The sequence below is a fragment of the Maylandia zebra genome, linkage group LG6, assembly GCF_041146795.1.
Source record: "Maylandia zebra isolate NMK-2024a linkage group LG6, Mzebra_GT3a, whole genome shotgun sequence".
Taxonomy (NCBI): domain Eukaryota; kingdom Metazoa; phylum Chordata; class Actinopteri; order Cichliformes; family Cichlidae; genus Maylandia; species Maylandia zebra.
In genome coordinates this window covers 13139578-13166601 of record NC_135172.1, presented here as the reverse complement: position 1 = coordinate 13166601, position 27024 = coordinate 13139578, and the positions used below count along the sequence as shown (strand labels likewise).

General features: G+C 43.4%; 1 protein-coding gene and 2 long non-coding RNA genes across 3 annotated transcripts; 1 reads left to right on the top strand and 2 right to left on the bottom strand.

The window, feature by feature from the left end:
* Positions 1-9805: 9805 nt before the first annotated feature.
* On the bottom strand, positions 9806-10380 carry LOC143418966 (uncharacterized). The gene is made up of 3 exons (XR_013098913.1): positions 10302-10380; positions 10033-10211; positions 9806-9946 (listed from the first exon to the last, which is right to left on the bottom strand). It is a non-coding gene; the product is annotated as an uncharacterized LOC143418966 (long non-coding RNA).
* Positions 10381-10692: 312 nt separating this feature from the next.
* LOC106675182 (uncharacterized) lies at positions 10693-12606 on the top strand. Its single transcript, XM_024801264.2, has 2 exons — positions 10693-11083; positions 11576-12606. Exons 1-2 carry the CDS (start codon positions 10912-10914, stop codon positions 12604-12606), a joined length of 1203 nt encoding a protein of 400 aa, XP_024657032.1. The 5' UTR covers positions 10693-10911.
* Positions 12607-12899: 293 nt separating this feature from the next.
* Positions 12900-16499, bottom strand: LOC143418965 (uncharacterized). Its single transcript, XR_013098912.1, has 5 exons — positions 15876-16499; positions 15345-15465; positions 14551-14649; positions 13668-13851; positions 12900-13403 (listed from the first exon to the last, which is right to left on the bottom strand). It is a non-coding gene; the product is annotated as an uncharacterized LOC143418965 (long non-coding RNA).
* Positions 16500-27024: the final 10525 nt, after the last annotated feature.

Sequence of the window (27024 nt, the reverse complement as noted above, 5' to 3'; positions counted from 1 at the left end):
TAGTGGGAGGGGCTATGAGCTCACGTGGCTTGTAGCTGTGCCAGAGAGCAAGCTGGGGTGAGCTAGCGGGGAATATCGCCTTCTGCAGTAGCCTTGAAAAGGACTATTGTTCGTTCTCCTGCCAGGTAAAAATCTGTTTCGTATGTATATTATACTATTCCATGTGTTATCATGTGTTTGCTATGATGTGATGTGTAGTAATGGTTATTAAGGTGCTAATCGCTAATCGAGGCTAAGCTAGCAAGCTCGACAATTAGCCGCCATGCTAAGCGGACGTTGGTAGCCAAGTTCGTATGTCACTATAGGGCTATGAGCTCACGTGGCTTGTAGCTGTGCCAGAGAGCAAGCTGGGGTGAGCTAGCGGGGAATATCGCCTTCTGCAGTAGCCTTGAAAAGGACTATTGTTCGTTCTCCTGCCAGACGCTTCGCTGCTGTGCTGCCTTACTGCTGTGCTGCCTCGCTGCTGTGCTGCCTTACTACTGTGCTGCCTTACTGGTGCCATTAAAGGACAGCGGCCGCCATCCCTTCATCCATCCGGACCTTGATTATTTGGACCGAAGTACTCACACACACGCCCGCACTCAGTGCCATACACTCTCTTTATTTTGCTGGCCAGCTAATACCATTTGTTTTTTTTGTTTTGTTTTCATTCACAAAGACTATCCAAAGACATTTTGGTTATTGTCAAATAGACACTCTTTGATTACGGACTGAGGAGGTTGTGGTGTTACAACCCCAGGACTGAGGAAAAGGACTCTTTACATAATATATTCACTTGTCTCCTGGTTAGGAAAAGTGACTATTGATGGAAATATTTTTCTTCTTCTTGTCTTTGTTTACATTGTATCCCAGAGAAGTTTAAGTTGTTCAGGTTGAAACATTTGCACTTAAAGTCGGTTAAGTTTCCTTTGATATATCAGTGTCAAGCTGATGTTTAAGAGGGTATGTTAAGGACAGATGTGCTCCAGTCCATCAATCCTTTAAAGTGTTGGATACCGATGGTAAATTGCCATCAGACCCTAAATAAATTGTCCTCTGCTGTTATCCATATTGCTTCACTCATTCTTTGGTGAGTAGACGTATTGGTTACAACTAAGAGTAGTAGGAAAAAATTGGCGCCCGAACAGGGACTGGAGCGCATCACTAACTTTATCCTGAAGCACATGCTCAGACATCTGTGAATTCATCTACTGCTTTGCAGAGAGAGACAATGGAGTTTTGTGACAGGTATGGTTTTGATCCAGAGTACACTGTTTTGTTAAAAGGGGCTAAAGCCGGGATTAAACTACAAGAGGTGCAAAGAGCATTCGCTTTGCTGGATCACGTTGTCAAAATTCAACGAATAGATAGTCTCCCTGACACTATTTTGTGTCAGTTCATGGAGTGCATTACCCCAATGCTCTTAGATGGAGAACATTCAGCAGATGGGGAGTGTTGGGAGGTTATTCAGATAGATGAGTACTGTCCTCAGGGACCTGACAGTTTTCACCTGGCGCATGATGTGGTCCCCCTCGCTCGAGCAATTGATGATGTGACTGCTAGTTTCAGAGAACAAGTAAACGAACTGGCATTAGCATATAATGTGAGCCCCATGACTTTAAATCAGGCTGCAGTGAGCCACATGTGTGGGAAAAATGATACATATAAGGGGTTAGCTACCTCAACTCCTGCCTTGGGAGTTAAAACTCAGTCCACACCAGGTCCCAGGTCAACTGCCGCCTGTGATGATGGCCATGTGCCCAAGGCTAAACAGGCACTTGATGCGGACTCCCTGCTTGTTGATCCTTTGCCAGCGGAGGTTCAGAGAGTCATTGTGGAGCACATTGTAAAACATGACTCGCCCATGCACACTCCCTCTGGTTTTGAGCTCCGCTCATTTTCAGGAAACTCTCCAAAACCCCCTAATGAGGTAGAGTACAGGGTATGGCGACTTAGAGCTAAACAGGTACTAAATGACTCTACCCTTTCCGAAGGGCAGCAGCGCCGTGTTTTCCTCGATAGCTTGGCTAGCCCTGCTTTGAATGTGGCCCTTTCTATTGGGTCTCAAGCATCACCAAAAGACTATCTCGATGAGCTTGACAAGGCTTATGGCAATGTCACTGGAGGTGAAGAGCTGTATATCCAGTACCTAGAGACTCATCAGAATAGTGGAGAAAAGGCATCTGATTACTTGCGCCGACTCCAGACGTTGCTGCAGGAGGTAGTTGACGGTAATGGCATACCTAGAAGTGATTTTGATGTTCAGCTACTAAAGCAGTTCCTCAGAGGTTGCTGGGATGACTCTCTAATTGCCACTCTGCATCTAAAAGAAATAGTGGGATCTGCACATCATGTTATTCCCACTTTCTCAGAGCTGCTTTTTAAAATCAGAACGCATGAGAAAGAGAGTCAGTTAAAAGAAATGCGCAGGAGACGTTACATGAGCGGCACCTCAACTAAAGTGCAGGCTCGAACACTCGTAGCCACAGATGACGGCAGGCATTCTGGCACACCTCCCACAGCGCTGGATGCTTGTACCAGAGAGCAACTGGAGGAAAGAATCAGGCAGCTAGAAGCAGAGCTAATGAACAGCTCATCTGCAGCAAATTCTCAGTGTCCCAAAAGTGATAAAACTAGGCAGAAGCTATCGCACAGAACCAAAATCCACAATCCAGCTCCACCAACTCCTGCTAGGCTACCTGGTGATCATAAAAGGGTTGGGAAATTTTGCTATAATTGTGGGGAGGATTCACATATGTTGCCACAATGTTCAAACCCAACCAATGCCATATTAGTGCAAAAGAAATTGTGTGAGAGGCACAGTGCTGGGCAAAGCCAGTGTTCAATGGCTCAGCGACAGAATAGTCCACAGTCCAACTTGCTTTTAAACCAGTAGGAGCTCCTGCTGTGGAACGAGCAGGAGCTGATGGTCAGAGCAGTTCCAAGCCTTCAAGCCAGTGCATGTACGAAGCCCCAGCTCCAACGGTGCCTCCCCAGTTTCCTCAGGGTCTAATTGGGGAGCCTTGTGATGGTTTAGCATGGTTAGATCAAGTTCCGTGTCGGTGTTTAATTGACACCGGGTCCCAAGTGTCAATAATATCAGAGTCATTCTATTCTCGCTATCTTTCTCATAGAGAACTGCTCTCTATAAAAGAGGTACTGGACATCGAAGGTGCGGCTGGACAAAAGGTACCATATGTGGGGTACATTGAGGCTAAAGTTCAGTTCCCTGAAAGTGCTTGTGGCACAGACAAGTGTTTCAACATCTTAGCATTAGTTAGTCCAGATCAATCGTACAATGATAAGTTTTCTCTTCTTGTGGGCACAAATGTGTTAGGTCCCATGCTACAAGACTGTCAAAAAAAGGGTGGAGCAAAGTTTCTGCAGACTCTACCCATTGACACTAACTGGGTCATGGCATATACCAAATGTTTCAAGCAGGCTGACCCCCAAGCAGACGAGGTCAAAGCCCTCCGTGTTGCACTCTCCAGCAAGGTACCGGTGCATTTGAAACCAGGTGAGGTGTATACTTTGAAAGCCATCTGCCACACTAAACCTGGGAGCGATAAATTTCAGGCTCTTGTGTGTAGCTCGGAGGACACACCTACACCAGGGGGGTTTATCATCTATGACCAGATAGTTGATGTAAAACCTATGTCTCACTGTAAGTTTAAAGTTGCGGTCAAAAATGCCTCTCGGCGGGGCATCACACTGTATCCTGGAACAGCTATTGCTGAGTGCTCCCCCATTGATTGGGCGGTTCCTGTTGCACTCCCTGATCTGAACCCCCAGCCCGAAGATGCTCCTCTGCAGGCACAGTCCCTGCTAGCTTCTCATAGCGAGGACAGTAACCAATCTGCCGTGCTTCTTGGCCTTGATTTTGTGGACAGCCCGATATCACCACAATTCAAAGAGCACATACAGGCTAGAATTGTCAAAGAAGCATCAGATGCTTTCTCGAAACATGATCTTGACGTTGGTAGTGTGACGGGGGTCAGTCACCGCATTGAGTTAGAACCTCATGTCCCATTCAAAGAGTGGACAAGACGTGTTTCGCCCGCTGATTTCAATGATTTGAAAAGACACCTCCAAGACCTTTTGGCAACAGGCATTATAGAGGAGTCACATAGCCCCTATGCCTCTCCAGTAGTGCTTGTAAGGAAAAAGAATGGGGAACTGCGAATGGTTGTAGATTACCGGAGACTAAACAACCTCACCAAAAAGGACGCATACCCATTGCCTCGTATAGAGGAGACGTTCACTCTGCTCTCTGGTTCAAAATGGTTCACTGTTTTAGATCTCAAGAGCGGGTACTATCAACTTGAAGTTGAGCCATGTGATCGACCCAAGACAGCATTTACAACGCCGTTTGGAACATGGCAATTTCGGAGGATGCCTCAAGGCTTGACTAACTCCCCTGCCACGTTTCAACGGACAATGGAGAAAGTGATGGAGGGAATTAACCTCCAGGAGGTTGTTGCATTTCTAGATGACCTCATAATCTTCTCCAACTCACTGGAAGAGCATGAAGAGCGGGTGATGAAGGTCCTTAAGCGCATTGCTGAGTTTGGTCTGAAGTTATCCCCTTCTAAATGCAAGTTCTTCCAAACCTCCGTGAAATATCTGGGGCATGTAATATCTGCCCAGGGGATCCAGCCTGACCCAGACAAAATTACTGCTGTGAAAGACTGGCCATGCCCACAAACTGCCAAAGAGCTTCGGTCATTCCTAGGTTTCACGGGGTATTACAGGCGGTTTGTGAGGGATTATTCTTGCATTGTCAGGCCTCTCAATGACTTGTTAAAGGGAGAACTAGCCCCCAGGCATAAAGGCCAAAAACATTGGCCACGAACAAAGTCACCCTCACTTGGGGCAAAATGGACCCCTGCCTGCCAGGCTGCTTTTGACCTTATCGTTGAAAAACTGATTTCAGCACCTGTTCTGGCTTTCGCCAACTGGCAGCTCCCGTACGTAGTACACACAGATGCCAGTATGTCAGGCCTGGGAGCAGCGTTGTATCAGGTTCAAGACGGCCAGACTCGAGTAGTAGCTTATGCTAGTCGTGGCCTCTCCAAAAGCGAAAAGAATTACCCTGTACATAAATTAGAATTTCTCGCCCTCAAGTGGGCAGTAAGTGAGAAGTTCCATGATTATTTGTATGGGGCTAATTTCAAGGTGCTGACTGATAACAACCCTTTGACGTATGTGTTGACCAGTGCGAAGCTTGATGCTGCAAGTCACAGATGGCTTGCTTCTCTGTCGATTTACAACTTTGACATACACTACAAATCTGGCCAACATAACACTGATGCTGACGGGCTCTCTAGGAGGCCTCATGGACCCTCAGAGGAGGACGAGGAGTCCCTGGAGACAGACAGAAGAATCTCCAGCATGCTGGACTGTGCTAGTTTGTCCCCTGAGGAGTTTAAAGTTCTCGATGGGGAGGCAATGAGTACTGTGTGTAAGCGTCATAGTGTCAATGTCAACACGATCTTAGGTGAAGGCACACAGACAGTCGACACTGTAATCCCTGCCGTGGAAACACTCTTGTGCAATGACAGTGCGGTTCCTGATGACCTTGAGGATCCGGTCCCCCTACCTGGCCAGTCAGCCCTACCGGGAATGTCTATGGTGGACTGGTATCAGTTACAGAGAAATGACAGCTCTTTAGCCCGCATCATAGGCATTTTAGAGACTGGGGATGAGACTTTTGACAGAAAGTCTGAGGAACCTGAGGTGGTTCTGTTTTTACGGGAGAAATCAAAGTTACTTCTAGTTGATGGGGTGCTATACCGTAGAGTTTTTGATCAAAAGGGGAAGGCCTTCCATCAACTTGTCATCCCTAATAGCCATCGAGAGAGAGCTTTCCAAGGTGTTCATGACGAGACAGGTCACATGGGTATTGAGAGAACCTTAGAACTGGCTAGAGCGAGGTTTTACTGGCCAAAAATGGCTAGCTACATTGAGAACAAGTGTAAAACATGTGAGAGGTGTGTGAAACGAAAGGCACGAGTGCAGAAAGCCTCTAAACTTGTCAACATCAAAGTCAGTGGTCCCCTCGAGTTAGTGTGCATAGATTTTCTGACAATAGAACCCGATTCGAGAGACACCAGGAACATCCTAGTACTAACTGATCATTTTACAAAATATGCACAGGCATATCCCACGAGAGATCAGACAGCGAAAACGGTGTCCACAGTGTTATGGGAGAACTTCATCAGTCACTACGGGTTTCCTCGCAGAATCCATAGTGATCAAGGTGCTTGTTTTGAATCTGAAATAGTGGCAGAGCTTTGTAAACTAGCAGGGATTACAAAGTCCCGTACGACACCCTACCATCCACGTGGAAATCCAGTGGAAAGATTCAACAGGACTCTGTTGGACCTCCTCGGAACTCTGGAGGATAAGAAAAAAGAGGAGTGGAGGAAGTATGTTCGCCCCCTTGTACATGCTTATAACTGTACAAAACATGACGCAACTGGAGAAGCGCCCTTCCTTCTGATGTTTGGTAGAGAGCCACGCCTTCCGATTGATCTCTGTTTTGGACATAGTCCACGTGGCCACAGCACCAGAACACATATTCAGTATGTACGAGAACTAAAGAGTAGGCTGAAGTATGCATACGACCTAGCCTCAAGAAATGCTGAGAAGAGACAATTGTTGAACAAAAGACGCTGGGATGCTAAGGTTACTGCCCTTCCATTGGAAGTGGGTGACAGAGTCCTGGTAAGGAATCTGAGCCTAAGAAAGAAACACAAAATCTCTGATAAGTGGGAGCCTATTGTGCACATCGTTGTTAAGCAGACGGATGAGTCTATCCCGGTTTATGTGATTAGGCCAGAGGATGCAGAGGGCAGAGAGCGAGTTCTGCATCGTGACATGCTTCTTCCCTGTGGGTTCCTACCGGTTAACCTGCAATGTGACAGTCAGGATGTGCTAACCAGTTCGGTTCAACCTCTCATGAGAGTGGATGCAGGGAGCAACACAGAAGAAACTCGGCTGGAGGAGGAGTTTGGGCAAGACGAGGAAATAAACTTTACATCCAGCCAATTTCCTGACAATGACTTGTTGGCGGATCAAAGGGATGTTCTGGGAGAACAGGAGGCGTCCCAGCCACAGTATCCTCTGAATCCTGGGGCACCTGAATTCATTGTAGATCTGACAGGATCGGAGACAGCAAACGATGAGGAGGTGCTCAGCCCAGCCCCAACATGTGGTAGGCCACAAAGGAGGAGAGTGCCACCGGCTTATCTCAGTGACTATCAGGTCGGCTACAAAGTCGATTGTAAGCATCACAGTTCCAATGTGCCGATGACACTTGCATTGCTCAATAACTTTTTCCTGTCATTACAACAACAGATTGCTGGGTTAGTGCAATCTCTGTCGGGTGATAGTGACGGGGACGTCACACTTTAAGCAGGGGTGGATGTAACCCAGTGTTAATTTGGTTATCTAGTGGGAGGGGCTATGAGCTCACGTGGCTTGTAGCTGTGCCAGAGAGCAAGCTGGGGTGAGCTAGCGGGGAATATCGCCTTCTGCAGTAGCCTTGAAAAGGACTATTGTTCGTTCTCCTGCCAGGTAAAAATCTGTTTCGTATGTATATTATACTATTCCATGTGTTATCATGTGTTTGCTATGATGTGATGTGTAGTAATGGTTATTAAGGTGCTAATCGCTAATCGAGGCTAAGCTAGCAAGCTCGACAATTAGCCGCCATGCTAAGCGGACGTTGGTAGCCAAGTTCGTATGTCACTATAGGGCTATGAGCTCACGTGGCTTGTAGCTGTGCCAGAGAGCAAGCTGGGGTGAGCTAGCGGGGAATATCGCCTTCTGCAGTAGCCTTGAAAAGGACTATTGTTCGTTCTCCTGCCAGACGCTTCGCTGCTGTGCTGCCTTACTGCTGTGCTGCCTCGCTGCTGTGCTGCCTTACTACTGTGCTGCCTTACTGGTGCCATTAAAGGACAGCGGCCGCCATCCCTTCATCCATCCGGACCTTGATTATTTGGACCGAAGTACTCACACACATCCGCACTCAGTGCCATACACTCTCTTTATTTTGCTGGCCAGCTAATACCATTTGTTTTTTTTGTTTTGTTTTCATTCACAAAGACTATCCAAAGACATTTTGGTTATTGTCAAATAGACACTCTTTGATTACGGACTGAGGAGGTTGTGGTGTTACAACCCCAGGACTGAGGAAAAGGACTCTTTACATAATATATTCACTTGTCTCCTGGTTAGGAAAAGTGACTATTGATGGAAATATTTTTCTTCTTCTTGTCTTTGTTTACATTGTATCCCAGAGAAGTTTAAGTTGTTCAGGTTGAAACATTTGCACTTAAAGTCGGTTAAGTTTCCTTTGATATATCAGTGTCAAGCTGATGTTTAAGAGGGTATGTTAAGGACAGATGTGCTCCAGTCCATCAATCCTTTAAAGTGTTGGATACCGATGGTAAATTGCCATCAGACCCTAAATAAATTGTCCTCTGCTGTTATCCATATTGCTTCACTCATTCTTTGGTGAGTAGACGTATTGGTTACATAAGCACAGCCAGGTATAACCCAAAGTGAGCGGAGAATCAGGTGAATCGAGGACAAAAAAGGTGAGTTTCTCCCTATGATTCCCCGAAGTGCACAGTGACACTGGACCAGTGTGAAAAGAAATTTTAGTGAAAACCTGGTTATTAATCGCTCTAACTGGAATGGGCGGCTCAAGGCGCACGAGCGGAACGCCTAATCGTTCAGCGAGATCGAGACTGATTAAATTCTGTTCAGAACCAGAATCTAATAAGGCTGTGCACGAATGACTAATCTGTAGCATCTCCAAGGTGACAGGGAGTTGTAAACGGGGTTTCTGACCAGAATTCGAACCGCCCACCCGTATCCCCGATTCTACCGGCGGGCGACACCTTTTCCCTCCTTCGGGCATGCAGCAATCAAGTGTTCCAGCGAGCCACAGTAAAAACAGGCATGAGCCCGACGCCGCCGCTCCCTCTCCTCCGGTGTCAACCGTGACCGGCCAATCTGCATAGGCTCCGGCTCGGGATTAGTGACGTAAGCCGAGGCGACAAACTCATGCGAGTCCACAGTCGGAGGCGGCGACGGTGACGTACCCGGAAACGAGCGCGGTAAACGGCGCTGGGATTTGTAGTTCCTGTCCCTCTCCCTGTCACGCAACCTGTTGTCAATGCGAAGGGAGAGGGACGCCAGTTCCTCAAAAGATTTTGGCTCATCACGGGAGGCAAGCTGGTCTTTCATACCCTCGTTCAATGCCCGGAAAAACACCCCACGCAGAGCGTCGTCAGGCCAACCGGTTTTAAGATATCTTATTAGAATCCGCAATAAATGTGCGTGGAGAACGACCGAAAACAAGGTCGACCTGAAGCAAAAACCCGCTACAACTCCCTGGATCCCCTGAAAATGGTTCGGGCTCCGGGGACGTAGCATCACGGAAAGCTGATGTAGGTGGAGATGCAACGGCAACAGGTTGAGGCAGAGGAGCTGGTGTACCGGAGTCTTGGCCCGCGGGGCCCGAGGCGGAACCAGCAGCAGTAGAAATATCCGCTTGTAGAGCCTGGAGGGACTCCAGTATTTTACTTTGGCCATCTCTAAGAGTCTGCTGCTGGGCTAACAGGAACTGAATAGATTGTTCATGACTTCCTAATATCGCCCCCTGCCTCTGAATGGCTGACCGTTCCGCGTCTGCTGAGTCCATAACTGCTGGCCAGATTCTACTGTTACGGCCGAGACCGTTTCAGACGAGTGACAGGACTCAAACGCAAAACGCCGAACAGCTCGTAAGTATGTTTTAAGAATAATGTTTAATGTTTACACAAAATATTCATAAACAAAAGGTGAGAGTAGACGTTAAACTAAGTAACGATCTGGTCCGGGTCAGAGAGGACAGCTATTCCAGGGATTGGACTGGAAAGCAAGTCACATAGGGTCCAGGAAAAGGTCGGGGTCACTGTAACAGAATGCAAATGTTCAAAACACAGATAAGGAGGCATATGAATATATTGTTGGCTCAGAATCCTCCTTCGTACTGCGTACTTGCCAACGGAGGTCGGAGATGACATAGAGGGGTGAGTAGTCCGGGTGTGTAAATCCAAAAAACTCCTGGCGTGGAGGCAGAGAGGCAGGTAGGTAATTTTGGTAATAGCCTGAGGGACTGCCAGAAGGTCCAGCATCCAAGTAGAAGCTCTTCGACAGGGGTTGACAGTTAGGTGTAGCTAAGAAGAGGCGCACAAAAAACAAACATATAGTGAGGCAAGGTGATTCACAAAAACACGTAGGGAATTATGGTGGTGGCCTGCACTGACTGATGTTAGCAGAGAATCTGGCGAAGAGAGATTGAGAACGCTGGCCTTATGAGTCCCCGGCTAATAGCTAGGTTTCATTTGACGTAGACGTGACGTCGACGTAAAGCGCGAAATTTGACTGGCGGTCGGAAGTGAAAAAGATAAGCGCAAAATCACAGACAGACAGTACGCAAAATGCCTATGTCCTGTTGTGTTTACGGATGCTCCAGTAGGTCGACCAGAGAAACTGATAAACGGTATTTTAGGGTACCAAAAATAGCCCAACGAAGAGGAGAAAAATGGAAAATTCTAACCGAAAAACGTAGGAAAAAATGGATTTTAAATTTACGTTTACAGTCGGGAGGAGCAGAGTCTGCCAATGCCCGTGTCTGCAGCGACCACTTCTTCAGAGGTAATGTTATGTTTGCAAACGAACTTATTAGCATTAGGTTGTCGTTAAATTCTCGTTTACTTAGTGCTTTTAAGTTAGTAGTCTAATATTGACTTGATTGGGACTATAGGCTGCCCAAGTGCTTTGGATGACGAAGAGTCGGAGGACTGGGCTCCGACGGTCAATCTCGGCTACGAACGAAAACCCAGATCGGAATCAGTTCTCAAACGAGAGAAAAGAATGAAGCTTAAGGCAGAACAGCATCGATGTGCAGAGGCGATTTTGGATATGCAACAGACGGCTGAGAGCCCGGATTTGAGCCTAGTGACAGTGGAGAACCCCGAACTGCAGCTTCCAGCTGAGAATCCACAACCAGAAGACTTCAGTGTGAATGAGACATTCACTTATCCAGGTAAGATATTGTGCTGAGATGTAAAACAAACAAGAATCATGTCAAAGAGAAAAAGATGCCATTATCTGTAATGATTATGGTCCAAGTTACATATTACATGTTTGTGATTTTTTTAATCACAGAGTAAATCCATACCATTTTATTCAGAAAAAAAGAAAAAGTGGCACTTATTACCGTCAGGCACACACCACAGGTTTTTGTACACTGCTATGGTTCTTATATTGCCAGATTCCAGACAGTCTCCTTTCACAGATAAGTAAAGATATCCGTAATGTAAGGTTTCTGTGGTGAGAAACATATAAATATATTTTTTGTTTAGACGCAACATGTTTTTTTGTTGATTAAAAAAATTATTACATTAAATTAACATAGTGAATTAAACACATTACACCAGATTCTAATAGCCCACTAAAAAACTCCTACAGTGAAAATGAGTAAAAATTGAGGTTGCCTCTATTATGCTGATTATGCTCCCCCACTGTTATATTGCAGGCTGTGCGGATGCTGGATGCCAGACAGAGCTGACGATGGATGACATCGAGAAGATGGAGGATGTTTTGAGACAGAACACAGCAGAGCTGGTTGATCTTCGGAGCAAGGCTCTGGACACACAGTTCAGCCAGGAGGCTTTTGAAAAAAATGAAGACAAGACAAAGTTCTACACAGGGCTCCCCAACTTCTTAGTTTTAATTCAGATTTTTGAACTGTGCGAGCCCTATATCACCTCGGGACCTATGTCTTTGTTGTCCAAATTTGAACAATTCATACTAGTTTTGCTGAGGCTGAGACTAAATCTGCCCCTGAAAGATTTAGCTTTCAGGTTCAATATTTCTCTGTCCACTGCTTCTAGAGTTTGGCATAAAGTAATTGACATACTTCATAAAAGGTTAGAGTTCCTAATTGAGTGGCCAGAGCGACATGTTCTTCAAGCTACGATGCCACTGAGTTTCAGACAGGCATTTGGATGTAAAGTGGCTGTGATTGTTGATTGCTTTGAAGTCTTTATTGAGAGACCATCTAATCTTCTTGCACAAGCTCAAACTTGGTCCAACTACAAGCACCATCACACTGTAAAATTTTTGATTGGTGTTGCCCCCCAAGGCTACGTCACTTACATATCTTCTGCCTGGGGAGGGAGAGTTAGCGATAAGCAGATCACAATAGAGAGTGGCCTCCTAAAGAACTTGTTACCTGGAGATATTGTCCTTGCAGATCGTGGGTTCAATATTGGCGATAATGTGGGGTTTTACTGTGCTTCACTACAGACACCGGCATTCACTAAAGGGAGAAAACAGCTGTCAGCCTATGAAGTGGCAGAGACAAGGAAAATAGCCAATTTGCGTATCCATGTTGAGCGAGTCATAGGTTTAGTCAGGAGGAAATATCAAATTCTGCAGAGCAGGGCTATGCCAATAGAGAACATGTCCACAAAGCCAGGTGAGACACATGCATTGATCGACAAGATTGGGGTAATTTGTTGTGCCTTATCAAATCTCTCCAAGTCTGTTGTCCCACTGGAGTAAGGGGGGTGGGTGGTAATCAATCAGTTAAAAAAAATTAAATGTCTTGTCACTGTCACGGCTCACAGAAGGGGGTGGAGAGGAAGAGTAGTGTCCAGTATCTGCTGCTTGGCTCTGGTGATAAGTAGAACAGGGTAGAGTAATAGTAGTACCTAAGTCCTGACTCCTGATTAGTCTGTAAATGTTTTCAAATGAAATATTTTTCTCCAACTGTCATATTGTGCTGGCAGTTTGTACAGTATTATACTGTAAGTCTAATCTTGTAAATAAACCACCAATGTATTATTATGCTGCCTCAATAGCATTTAATCATTGTGTAGTGTTACACAACACTTAAATGACACAATTAAATGTACAATAAAATTAAATGACAATTTGTGCTCTAATGCTACGTCAGAGCAAATACAATAGCCAGAACTCATAATGACTACCATCAGGTCATAACAATATTCAAAATGTCATTATGTTGTCGTCCTTTTATCACATTACACATGTATGTTTGTAACTTGCTGTCCCAGTATTTCTGGGAGTATACTGTTTCTAAAAAAACACTCAACTTTAGGAATCGCATCATCCCAAAACTCAAGGTCAGGCAAAATCCTTTCAACAAATATGTCATTGCGGTTCCACACAACAAAGTCACAGTACTCTGCATTTGCAATGTGAAGCTGTGCCTGAATTTGGTAATAGTAGTCATGAGTTGGGTCCAGTGTGACATTATCCCCGTCACTGATGAGGCAGAAGCCCTTCTCCCCAGCACGCATGCGCAGGTTGACCGCATCTTTCTGAGAGTGTGGGCACTAAAATCACAGTGATGAGAACAACAATCAAGATTTATCTGATGAAACAGTGAAGAAGCAAAGATGATGGGTGTGGTCTGTGTTATCATAATCTCTCATTGCCCAAAACAAATGTCTATTTGACACAGACAATAAAGCCTCATCTTATCTTAATTGAACAATAGATTAGAAATTAGAAAAGGTATTTCCTGCATTTTTACTCAGTTCACTGATTCTTATGGAAAGATGTCACACCTATGGCCTTGACTACAACAGAGTCAATACCTTAATCTCGCAGATGCCAGTTCCATGACAGTCACAAGTGACTATCCCATCAGGGGAGGACCCCATGTATGGCCACTTGGGGTTCAGCCAGAGACCGCTGTCCATACATGAGAAGCCTGCATGCTCCTGGCTCATAAGCTTCTCATATGCTCCTCTGGGTGGTGCTTCATGTTTGCATCCATAACTATAAACAGTACACATGCCAAACATGAAAAGGAAATTATTACTTAGTATTGGATGTGTAAAACAGTAAAGTGATGTATTATACAATATGCCATTACCCTAAACTATACTTAGTTCTTACCCTGTATAACCCTAGCCGTATAAGCCTATAACTAACCTCCATCTTCATAACACTTTTTTAGTTACAGTTATGGACAGTTTCATACCCCAAATCTTAACTCTGCCTTACCCTACATCAAACCCTAAATACCTTGTAGCAGCTGTGGTGAACCTATATGCCTCTGGATAGCATATGGCCTTGATCAAGCTCTTTGATGGTTGCTGGGGGTTGGTCTTAAGAACTTGTTTCAGCTTAGAGGCAGTTACGCGTCCAGCTCTTTGCCTAAACCAAATACTGCTTGCACTCTGACTTCGAGTCGCCCTCTCTACAGCCTGGACTTGGGACAGGGTGAGCTCTTCAAGCTGGAAGTCCAGGCATAGCTCTTCAAGGTCTTTGGGGGGGGAGCTGCAGTGTCTCTGGTGTTCTGTACTCAGGCACAGTTTTAGGAAGCATGCTAGACTGGGGGACAAATTCTTTGTGGTAAGGTTCCTTAGACATCAGTGCTGCACTCCTTGGACAGTTTTTGCTTAAACTCTCAAAAAACCTACAGTATGTCCCTGAATCTCTCTGCACTCTTGGGCATGGAAGTGATTTCCCAACCTTTTGTGTACTTGTGCAGCCATCAATGGAACACTCAAGCTTTCGTTTTTTTGACTTTGCTGAAGAGAAGTCAATCAGAGTTACTGGGCAAGCAGGAATCTGGAAAAATTAAGCCAAAGAAGATCATTAAAATTTAAAAAGCTCTTTTCCAAAACGCTATATATTCGTTTCCAAAAATATTCGAAATTGAACAGTGATGGCAGTGGAGTGAGTATGTGTGTTTTAGGCTGGGTATAGTGGTTGGTTGGCAGTGAAGTGTGTGTGTGTATGTTGGGTGGGGATGGAGGTGCCATGTGCTGGGTATAAAAGGAGTGGAAAGTAAGCAGTTCCATGTTGATGAAAATGTGGTGTGAGGAGTTGTGAGTATTGAGGAATGCATGAGAAATGTGAATATATAAAGTGCTGCAGTCAGGTGTGTGTGTGCGCAGAAAACAAGTGCTAGGGTGTTGAGGCATGCATGAGAAGGGTGTGATATACAGTATACGGTTCTGCAGTCATGGTTATGTTAGTCATGAAAAAGGAAATGGCTTTTAAATGCTGTTATAGCGTTTTGGAATAGAACTCTTCATTTATTAAAGTACTGCCTTTTGTCTGACCCCTCACCTGCAACCTGCCCGGCTTGATTAGATCTACCAGGAGCTTGAAGCCCCCGCCGGTATAGCCTACAGGGTCATTGAGGCACTCAAGCTTCCCCACCATGACAAGGTAGCAGTATAGGGGAAGATATTTTATCCTACTGTCACATGAAGTCCCAATATAACATTCTTTATCCTACATTTTGCTTTTTGGCTTACCTTTTTAACATGAGATGGCATCAGCCACTTGCACTGCTCTGATGTGCATGTCGCTCTCATTTTCACCCCAGCTTCAACTGCAAAAAGAACAGCTCCAACGTGCGAGCATGATTCTGATAGTCTGGAAATAGAGCACATAATCTTTTTAACATGAAATGCAATATTTACAGTACATTTTGATGATGCATAGCTTACTAATACTAATGTGCAATGGCACTTTATTTGAAGTAACATGTTTATTCATTAACTCTTTCTCAACAGCCTATAGAGAAATCATTATCTAGGTGATGACATGACTGAATAGTTCTACCCTCTATCTGAAAAATGCATCTGAGTGTCATGAGGGATCTAAGGCAATCACACAAATTCTTAGCTGATGAATTCTTAGCTAAAAGAAAACACTCTCTCCCCACTACTACTGAAGTACACCTGCAAAATGCTAGCAGTGCCCTATGCGTATATGTGTGTGTGTGTGTGTGTGTATGTGTGTGTTCTCATTGCAATAACATCCTACTTAATTAGGCTACTAACCCTGCCATACAATTGCAATGAGCTGCAATCACTTCTCCATCCTCCTTTGCAATTACCCAAGTCTTCAGAGGTGTCTCGTTAGACCGCTGAGAATGGTTTACCTTGAAACAAACAACTGTCACTCTAACGAAGTCCTAAGGATGTGGCATGTTTGTTGACGTTAAAGCCGCTACCGCTAACTGTTAGCGTGTTTAAGATAAAGCAATATAAGAACAAACACTCACCCTTGCAAACACCAAACTGTATCCATCACGGAGACGTTTTGTTCCAAGGTTGTGGACCCACCCGCTGACAAAAAAATTGTACGCCTCCAGACTCTTGAAAGCTTTCATTTGCTGCCTAGTGTAGTAAGAAGTCTGGAGGACCAAGTAGTTGGTGATATCCACAGCCTCGATAGTAGGCAAATCCTTTACTTCTGTGGTGTATTCGGACATTTTCAAAGAATACGGATCACGTCCAATATATTTTTTAACTATCTGTTTATATCTCTCCCGAGAAACGGGGTCTAAAGTTGCACAATAGCTGCTCTCCTGACTCTCCACAGTGTCCTCCATGTTTACTTCCGCCCTCCACTCAAAAATCGCGCTGCCTCCGCACGTCATCAGAACCACGTGACCGCAACCCAACTATTACCCACAGATGTAAGCGATCAGCAAAAACACTGAGGCCCCTCCCAGGGGTGGAGACGCCGGCTCGGAGGGAGACACACTGGCACACACCCGGACCATGACAGAACTGGATCTGAGCTGATTCTGAGAATCATCATGAGCTTGCAAGGAGATTGTAAGCACATGATGGTGCCATCAAAAATTATCAGCAGTTAGGGAGCATTTTATATATATATATATATATATATATATATATATATATGTATATGTATATATATATATATATATATATATATATATATATATATATATATTAGGGGTGCAACGATATTCGTATCGATATTGAACCGTTCGATACAGTGCTTTCGGTTCGGTACGCATATGTATCGAACAATACAACATTTGTAATTTATTTTATCAATTTTCCTTCTGACGATGCTGTCTGTGTTGAGCGCTCAGTGAATCTGTGTTCGACTACTCCGCCTAGGCTGCACTGTCCAGCGCAGATCCACTGAGCGCTCAACACAGACAGCATCGTCAGAAGGAAGAGCGCAGGGCAAGCTAGCGAGACAGAAGTTAAGCTCTCCTTTTAACATGGACCTCCCCCACTCTCATTCAGATCTGGCGTTTGGAATTATTTTGGTTTTCATGTGACGTATGACCCTGAAGGTAAGCGAGTCATGGACTAAAGTAAAACAGTATGTTGGATGTGCCATGCAATGCTCAATTACATTGGTGTGAACTAGTGTGTTAGCGCAGTTAGCTCGTTAACGTGTTGGCCGTCTAGCCCCATGCACGGGGCGATCGGCGGTAGCTCATTAACGGAGATTTGCCGTGTTGTGGCGTTAAGGTCATTTCAACGAGATTAACCTGAAAGCACTAGTGGGAACACAACGAATATGACTGCACATTTACTCCGACATCATCCTAGTGCAAAGACAAGTGGAAGCAGACAAAAAAAAGCAAGCATGCTACTAACTTTAGCCGAGTCATTTAGACAGCTGTTAGCACATGATTCTCCTTATGCTGCTGAGAATATAGCCCAGAAGAAGCGGATAGTATAGCTTTTATTTTGGAAAGAGCCATTTCTCTGTATAAACTCTCTTTTCCAAAGATGAGTGATTCCTCAATCAGATACAGGGCTCGCAAAATCGCTAGCCCGACGTCCCGGAGCTAGCGATTTTTTTCAGTCGGGCTACCAAAATTCTATCTCTTCCCTGCCCGTCGGGCTATTGTAGGAAAAATATATGTCAATGCTTTTGCATTCTTTCAGAAATGTAGCTGGGTAATTATGTCATTGGCATCGGTGAGCCACTGTCAATATGTGACATATTGAAGTCGCGTTTGAATTTGCGCTTGTTTTTTTGCTTTCACTTTGCAATCGTGCGAACTGTGTATAGAGAGCGACAGCACTGATCTGTGAGTGATGATAATTTGTGCACCAATTCCTCTGACATCGTCTTATTAATCGTTAGCTTACTATGGAAACATGACAAGTGAAATCTCCCACAGCAAGCTTAAACATGTGAGAGGTTGATCGCGCAGAGAATCGCTGAGCTTATGTGAGTGAGTGTGTAAAAGCATTTCAGTTCTGCTGAGCCAAATAAGACAGGTCAGGGTGAAGAAGTGACAGCCAAAGAAAAGCTTACCACAAAACGGAGAAGTTATGACAAATCAGACTATAAGGCAAAAAGAAAGTGCAGCTTTATGGTTTCATGGACAAAATAATTTCTGTGGCTGCAATATGACAAGCTAAATAACCAGGGCTGCACATAAGTGGTCCGCAGGTGTGCATTCGCTGTCAAAATAAAAAACACGCACAAGGGTTAGGGTTAAATTTAAAAACTGTAATTTTGAGTTAAAATATATATTTATAATTTTAATAAATGACAAATTAAAAATGCTTGAACATTTTTTTTGTATCGAAAAAATATCGAACCGTGACACCAAAGTATCGAACCGAACCGAACCGTGAATTTTGTGTATCGTTGCACCCCTAATATATATATATATATTCTACAGAACATCATATGGTACATAGACCATACATATCCACTGGCGTGTAGCCCACATGTAATATCACAGCACTCCTGGTGTACATCGATTGACCAGCAGATGTCAGGGTGCTTCATGTGATCTTTCTTTTGGCGAAACCATTGACCGGAAAGATTCAACACATTCACGACGCTTCATCACACCCTAGATGAAGGAAGAGACAAATGTTAAAACAATAGTAAAATAATACTATTTAATGCTGTTTTAACTTCAGATGTTCTTCTGATGCACCATGGCCGAAACCATACACAGGATCTCAGCACATACACCTCATACCAAGTGTCATGCACAGTGAAGGAAAGGTCATGATTTGGGTTTGCCCTGTAACCGCAGAACTGCGGCACCTTGTAGTTATTGAGTCAACCATGAACTTTGTGTACCAAAATATTTATGTGAGACCATCTCATTAAACGTTTGACCTACGACCACGAAATAGGACAATGATCCCAATGATACCAACAAATCCCATGTATATTAAAATAAAATAAAAATCTGCATGGACAGAAAGGGTGAGCAATTTGTTTTATTAATTCTGACTTTTTTGTACCACATTATATGGACTCTTAATAACTAAAGCAAATTTACAGTTATCATCAAATATTTAACATTATTTTAGTTTAAGACTTTATCAGAGTTTTTATCATCCATTAAAACATCATTCTTATGGAGATGAAAGACATGTGAAGCTACAATTATTTTTTTTAATAAAGCATGAAGCTACTGTTACATCAAGTAAGACAAAAAAAAAATCCTAAGCCAATGCCAAAATAAATTTTTGGCACAGTGAACAAAACTCAGGCATACTTGAGTGTGTTTATGTGTTAATTATACAGTGTTGTTACTACCTGCTTGCCAATTTGCTAGCAGGTGATGGCAGAAAGACAGATTCCCACTTGTGCTGAGACATGAAGTAGCCTGGCTCTGCCCTCATTTTCATCAGCTCTTATTATTATCCTCGACATAACTGTGAAGAAGTCATTAAAAATCCTGCGCAATACAGAGACAAGTGCTTAACAGGCCTGAGCCACAGTGAAACTGAGAGGTTATAAAAGTTCTGAGGCTGCTATCAAGAAGCACTAACTTCTGGTTTGTCTAATTTATCTGTCTGGGTGTATTTGGCACGGGGACCTGGCTGAGCATTTAACTATCAAAGCTTGATGATACGTCTGAATAATTTCTTTCTTTTTTTTTTTTTGTGTCCCGTTTGGATCTTTAGCCATCAGAATTGTTGTCTTAAGGCCAAGAAAGATGCCAAGCGGATTTATTTTACCAAGTGGATCATCATGGCCTTGCCATATTGGTCCATTTGATTGACCTTTATTATAATTATGAATTTATTTTATTTTCAGTTGCTACAAACGGGACAGACATGACTGGGGGATAGGACAGGGAGAAAGAATGAAAGAAAGAGAGGGAGAGAAACAAAACCAGAGGGGAGAAGAGACGGTGAGAAGGGGGGGAAGAGAGAAAAAAACCAAAAAAAACCAAAAAAAAACCCAAACAAAACACCTGGATCACCTGTATGGAGAAAAAAAACAGAAGAGAAAGCAAACAACAAAGAGCAACATAATAAAAAAACAGCACCATCACAATAAACTAGCTAGCTAACAGTAGATACTAAATAATAAATGATATTGTGCAGCACGCAAGATAGACAGCGCACAATGTGCTTTGAGGCAGCAGCCAAGAAAGGTGTAGTCCGCGTCTGTGAACACCCGTGTGTACGCCTGTGTGCATACCTGTGTGGATCAGCATGCTTGTATTCCAAAGGTTTCTCCATGTAACGATCTGCTAGGGAGTGTGGGGAGCCACAGCCCCGTCCACCAGGGTATAAAGCAGGTATAGAGGAGATCCAGGCCCCAGATATCCAGAGGCCCCAGAGTACAAGGACCCGAGGAGGACCACCAAAGGGGGGGGGAACCGTGCCACCCTCCTGGGAAGAGCTGAGTAGAGCCCCAAAGGAGACGGCCAGCACCTCCTCCCAGCCCCCCAGCCCTGACGGCTAACAGAACCGGGGTGAGTGAAGACCTCAAACCTCCCTACGCCCGCTCATATGTAGTGTTGCTGTGTGCTGGTCTAAAGTGCATTTAAAACACAGGAGAGCATGGTACTAGCTTCCTCTCAGAGAGCAGCACGGCTCTTCCCGAAAACCCTTAGTGTCTAAATGCATTTAAAATTGAGGGTAGGGCACCAGCGCCAGAGGTGGGTTGGAGTACACCGACCATCCTCTGGATGCTGTAAAACGTGCCCACCCCCAAGGCCCTATATGTATGTGTTATGTGAGAGTGTGAGTAATGTGGATGTCTAGGTTGCAGAATAAAACTGAGGCACAGGCGGCCAGAAGGGGACAGAGGGGGAGTGCCTCCCCTGCACCCTGGTGAGATACCTGCACCCCAAGCCCTGCGTGTGTGGGTGGGTGTGGTAGAGCGGGAATAGGGAGGCAGCTGAGGATGGGGAGGGAAGAAAGGGAGGGGCAAGTGGCCCCTCCCTGGCAAGTGGCCCCTCCCTGGGGCCAGCTCCTCCGCTGACCCCAGTAGGCACCCCCACACTCCGGAACCCACCAGGGCAAGGGGGCCCAGGCCCATCCGGACCAGGGCCCGCAGCTGCAGCACCGCCCAGCCCCACAGAGTCCGGGGCAGCCCACCCGACTCCTCACCAGAGAAAACTGCACCCACCCCATCATCCAATTAACTCCCAAACTACACAAGACAATAGACACCCAGGTTGAGTTCATTCTCCACCTCTCCCCAGCTGCAGAGTGAACTCCTGTAGTGAGGAGACCACCTGCAAAGATATAACGTCTGAATAATTTCTAAACTAATCAGTCAAACTGTAAAACCTACAGTTAAGAGTCATGAATTCATGCGCTCAAAGCCGTCCAGTGGTGCGGATTGGAGTCTTTGGCAAGTCTATGCTGGACCCTGGGCCTTATGTTTGACACCCCTGCTTTAAAGCTTGTGAGTTGTGTGTGTTTGTGGCTTTTTACTCCGGCTCAGTGGAGAGGACGCTGTTTTTTAATTAAGAGATAAATCAATTAGAGAACAATAAATACAATGAAAAAATGTAAAATAGCATAACCACAGAATGAGAAGTTTTCACACATGCACATCATCTTTGTATGGCTCAGTTCTCATATACTGAACATGCCACACACACACACACACACACACACACACACACACACACACACACACACACACACACACACACACACACACACAGAGTATGGCCTTGTCTCACTTGGAGACATTTCCTGTTTCTTCACAGTGTTATGGCTGTAAATTATGCTAGACAACGCTGTAACTATAATCAGCTTTAAACACACACACACTCACATACATATACATAAACATGAGCGACAAACAGATTCTGATGTAAACATGAGGATTTTCTCCCATTTCATGCACTGTGAGCAGATGAATTAACATCCAAAAGAGACAACTTTGCTCCTAAATCATATCAACATATGTGAAATTACAGCATGAATTCAGAGAACAGGAGACAGTATTATTAATACCTGCATGAGCCCTCAGAACAGGTGATTCAAACCCTCTGTAGAGTGGACTGTTGCATAAATTGCAGAAGCTGTTGTTGATACGAGTTATGATAATGGCGCCATCTGGTGGCCATGTGCCTAAATGCCAGCGAGACACATTCGGTGAAAAGAGCGATTTCGGTGATGGTTGGTGTTGGTGCTAGAGCATCTTTTTAAAGACTGTTTCACCTGTACATATAATATATAAGTGGGACATTTAGCTTGTTTTTAGTTTTTATCCTTTTTTAATGCCCTGTGCTTGTTTTATTGTAAATAAATTATGTTTACTGCTACACTTGAGTTTTGTACTCCTTGTCTACCACCCCCTTATATTTTTTTTAGCTGAAACAACGACTGTACAAAAGAAATAATAAAGTGTGTAATATTAATATGAAATAGAATTTTAAAATATTACAGTTACCTTTGATACCAACAGGTATTGTCTTGGAGAAAAATGAACTACATTAGAAAATATGTGGGGTCATTTTTAAGTTTTCAAGGCTTGCTAAGATTATAGGCGCATCCTCAAAGAGTCATAAGGGACACATCAGTAAGAGCTCATACATATGCACAAAGCCAGGCCATAAACATACTCACGTCCTCTTTTATTTTGGTGACTGTTCTTCTGTGTCTTGTGTGTAGTTTAACTTCCTCCAAAGTCATCATGTTCGGTGCTTTTGGGTTTAATTCTTGTCCTCTGAGTCCAGTGTTTTGGGTCCCTCTCTTGTATGCCAAACAGCCAAAACAGGGAATAAGCTATGAAGCAGAGGTGGGACCAAGTCATTGTTTTGCAAGTCTCAAGTAAGTCTCAAGTCTTTATCCTCAAGTCTCAAGTCAAGTCTCAAGTAATGTCAGGCAAGTCAGAGTCGAGTCTCAAGTCACTGGTGTAAAAGTCCGAGTCAAGTCACAAGTCTGAAACTTTGAATTTCAAGTCCTTTCGAGTCTTTAAAAAAAAAAAAGAAAAAATAATGTTGCAGTTATGCTAAATGTAAATATTAGACCATGTAATTTTAAAATCTGTGTTTTTCTCAACACATGACAAAATAGTGAACTTAGAAAATATACACAAATTGTGAAATTGCACCTCTTTAAAATGCAGCTCAATTAAACCTAGCTCCAAGAATAATTTTCACCGACAGTTCTGAGATAAGCTGCATGTTATTCTTGGATGCGGTTGTAGGACCAGCTTTAAAATCGCATGACAAAAATATCATACACATTAAAAAAAACTGTATCACCAACGTAGCCTGGACAACATTTGCTAGTTAGATGAAGTCAGCTATCTCATCTTAGCATATTTATATGCATATTTATAATCATACGGTTCTTGGAGTGAGTGCATACACTCATGAAGTTTAGTAACTTCAGGTCACTGCAACAAGCCCAGGTACAGTTTACCGACGGATGGGTGCAGGACCTTGAAATGCACCGTGTAGAACGAAAGACCATCGTACGTATCATAAGTTTACCAGTCTCACAAATTGTCGTCATAAATACACATTCCTTAACCGTTTATTAATAGGACCTTTGAGCTCAACGGTAATTAATTAGTAGTGGAAATAATTTCTGGTACCCATCACAGAAATGTAGCAGTGACAATAATATTGTATGCTGTAATCGTACTGGGCAATTAGTGATACAAAACAACTGTTTTATCCTGTGAATAAAAGTATATGTTTTTGTCAATGTACCATAATAACAGAAGCGAAACGCAATATTGTGTCAGGACAATTCACTATTTATGCACAATAAACAAAGGAGCATAGCGCAACAATTTCTGTTCAGCGCCAGACTTGCTTGTAACCTATATCACTAATTATGTTATGAAAATGACGTATTAACTACTAAAAAACACTGACCTTCGTGTAAATGCTTGGAGCAGACTAACCTGTGAGCTGGAGTGTTCTGGGACGTTATATTTGATCTTTGAATGGCTGCGATCCAGACCATCCGTCGCGTCTTTGTTACTTCGGAAACATGGCTTGAACAATTTCTCTTCAACGACGTAATCCGATAACAACCGATCTCTTTACCCGTCGGCTTCCCGTGGCTGTCATGCGACCGGCTATTGCAGTTAATAATACAACAGCTTCTTGACATTTTTGTGTTTCTTTTTATCGCTGTATAACTGATTTCAATTGAAAGCCTGCGTGCGCCAGTACCGCTTGCCACGAGTTCCCAGAATCCTTTGCGGTTCTACCCGTGAATGACGTCACATTTTCAATCTCTATATAATATGCATGTTAAATTTTATATTTGGGGTAAAATATCAAGTCTTTTCAAGTAAACCGGTTCAAGTCCAATTCAAGTCCCAAGTCATTGGTGTAAAAGTCCAAGTCAAGTCACAAGTCTTAGAACATTTTTTCAAGTCAAGTCTAAAGTCATAAAATTAATGACTCGAGTCTGACTCGAGTCCAAGTCATGTGACTCGAGTCCACACCTCTGCTATGAAGTAAGATATTCATCCATCAACCAAGCATATCACAAAACTTCACATATGTCAATCAAACTGAAATGTCTTTTTCTGGGGTGTTTGACTGATTCGGTCTCACTGACACTTCATCACAGCTGCATCTTTCTTTGTGACCTTTCCTGTGATTGTGCAGCTTTTGAAAGGTTAAAAGGCAAGGTCAACTCAGATTACTTCATCATATTTATAGTTTTCACAGTGTCTTTGTTTGTGCCACATCTGCCAAAGACTCAAGAAGAAAAACAAGAAGTTCCTCAAATATTTTATTTGGACCCTATAGCTACCGCCCTATCTCCAAATTACTTCTACTTTCAAAAATTATTGAGGAAGTGCTTAATGAACACTGACTTTAGCAAAAACCCCAGTGATGCTTTGCCTGTGCTTATGAACAACATTTTTATTGAGAGTGCTGTAATCCATAATAAGTACATATAAGTAATAAATACACAGGTGTCTCCTATTATCGTCTTACAACTTATCTTAAAGCCTCCCCAACACACACACTCCCTACTTTGAACAAATAATAACAGACACAAAACAGCTAGAAACCTGGTTTATGATCAACATCTTAGTTTTTTCACCTGAATATCTAAAGTCTGTCCAGTTTTATAAGATTGGAGGCTAAGCTGTTGTACTCAGATCAAGCTGTTTTCACTTTTGTTACTGATGAAACATTTGGTATTCCAGCCTTATTAATGAATTCATATTTTCATATGTTTCACATTTTCACCCTTCATTTTGCTGTCTGCATTCATAAAGCCTGCATGAAACAGAAACAGCAAGAATGCATGGAGAGAAGCATCTCTGTAAGAGTCCATCGTCTGTTTTTGTATTTCCTGCCATGCTATTCTTTGCTCTACTGTAACTGTTAATGTGTATAAATAGAAATGCCTCTCTCTGTCAGTTTTTCTCTTCTTCGCTTTTTCATCGTGTATTTCTGCTTTTACAGTTACAGTCTTTTCTGCTTGTTTCATCTGCCAGTGCTTTTTGTGTTTTGGGTGCACATTTTTTTTTACACAGCAGTCATTTCACACATGTCTGGTGTTGATGCATAATATGACACCTTTCTGATCTTTGCATGTCATACTTCTTTCATTGTTCAGCATTCACACATGTATCATGCCCTTACTTCTCTTGCAGAGACTTCATGTTTCTTTAAAAAGAGAAATAAACAAAAAATTGAATTATTACAGGGTTGAGTAATGCTATCCACGAGTTGTTCATTTACACTGCATTTGATTCCCCCCCCCCCATTTGATACATTGAGAGAAACAGGATACTTTGTATCTGTAATCACACCAGCAGAGACAACATATTGTCAAGGAGTAAAACAGAAACAGAGGAAGGATCAGTATGTTTGATTTGGCACAGAAACATAGCTATAATTCAGTACGGAAGGATCATAAGAAAGAAATGACCATGATTTATTAATGTACAGAATTTAGATAGAGGTATTTGGCAGTTAGACTCCGATGGCCCGTTGATCCCAGCAGTGATAGGGATTAGAGCAGGACTCCCTGTGAGGGTGGGGATGAATATGGAGGCTTGAATACAGCCTGAGTGATGAGAGGCGGTGATGTGGAGAAGGTGGGTTGCACAAAGGCGTCTGCAAAGGAGAGTGACAGACGCGCAGTGAGATTTAAAGTATGTGGCATGAGTGCTACTTTGTCTGATGAAGGCTGGGAGAAAAATGATTGGACAACATCAGTGATGTCACCAAACAGCTTCTCACCTGGGAAAGTAGAAGTGACGTGAAGCTTAGAATTAGCCGGCAACACCTGGGAGCAGACAGATGTGAGACCTGAGATCTTCCTTATTAAACTTATGCATAAGATTCCTTATAACGGGATGGAAAGATGAGCTAAAGATGAGCTAACTCGGGGTGACCATTGGTAGAACAGACTGCACTTCAGTCTCCACTCCACTGAGAATCTCTACTCCAAATCTGAGCCTGATAAAGAAAAGCAAATAAACAGACATTAAAAGGCAGTATTCCTCACTAGGTTTTAGTATAACATCAGTAGCTGGTGTATCTGTAAGTAGTTTTTAATCTCTGAATAAAACACATTATAAAAATGAGCCAAAAAGAGGAAATGCTTGATAGTGAAATATGTGATCTCAAAATATTGTGGTAAAAGCAAGAAGAAAAATATAATACTGCTTCTCAAAGGAAGTTTTCATGTGGGTGAGCTTAAGATGCTTTTATCTCAAAATAACAAAAGCAACACACAGATGTTTTGTCGTGCTGTTATATGTCATATATGAATAGCTGCTGCACTAATTTGATAGGAGGAGGAAGTGATCTGAAGGTGTTGCATGCACACATATTTGCCGTAATTTCCATGTCCATTTGGTCATAAGACTTTGTAGTTTTAAGAAGATGACTTCTGCTTTTAAGCAATCATTCTTTAATAAGACAGCAGCTGAGGGTTTTGAAAGCTCATTAGTCAACTTTCTGATTAGACAGTGAAGTCTGCAACA

Excerpts from the sequence above, each read along its gene's own strand:
- LOC106675182 (XM_024801264.2), top strand. The coding sequence starts at position 10,912 with ATGAAGCTTAAGGCAGAACAGCATCGATGTGCAGAGGCGATTTTGGAT. Across the intron at positions 11,084-11,575 it reads TGAGACATTCACTTATCCAG|GCTGTGCGGATGCTGGATGC; the intron begins GTAAGATATTGT and ends GTTATATTGCAG.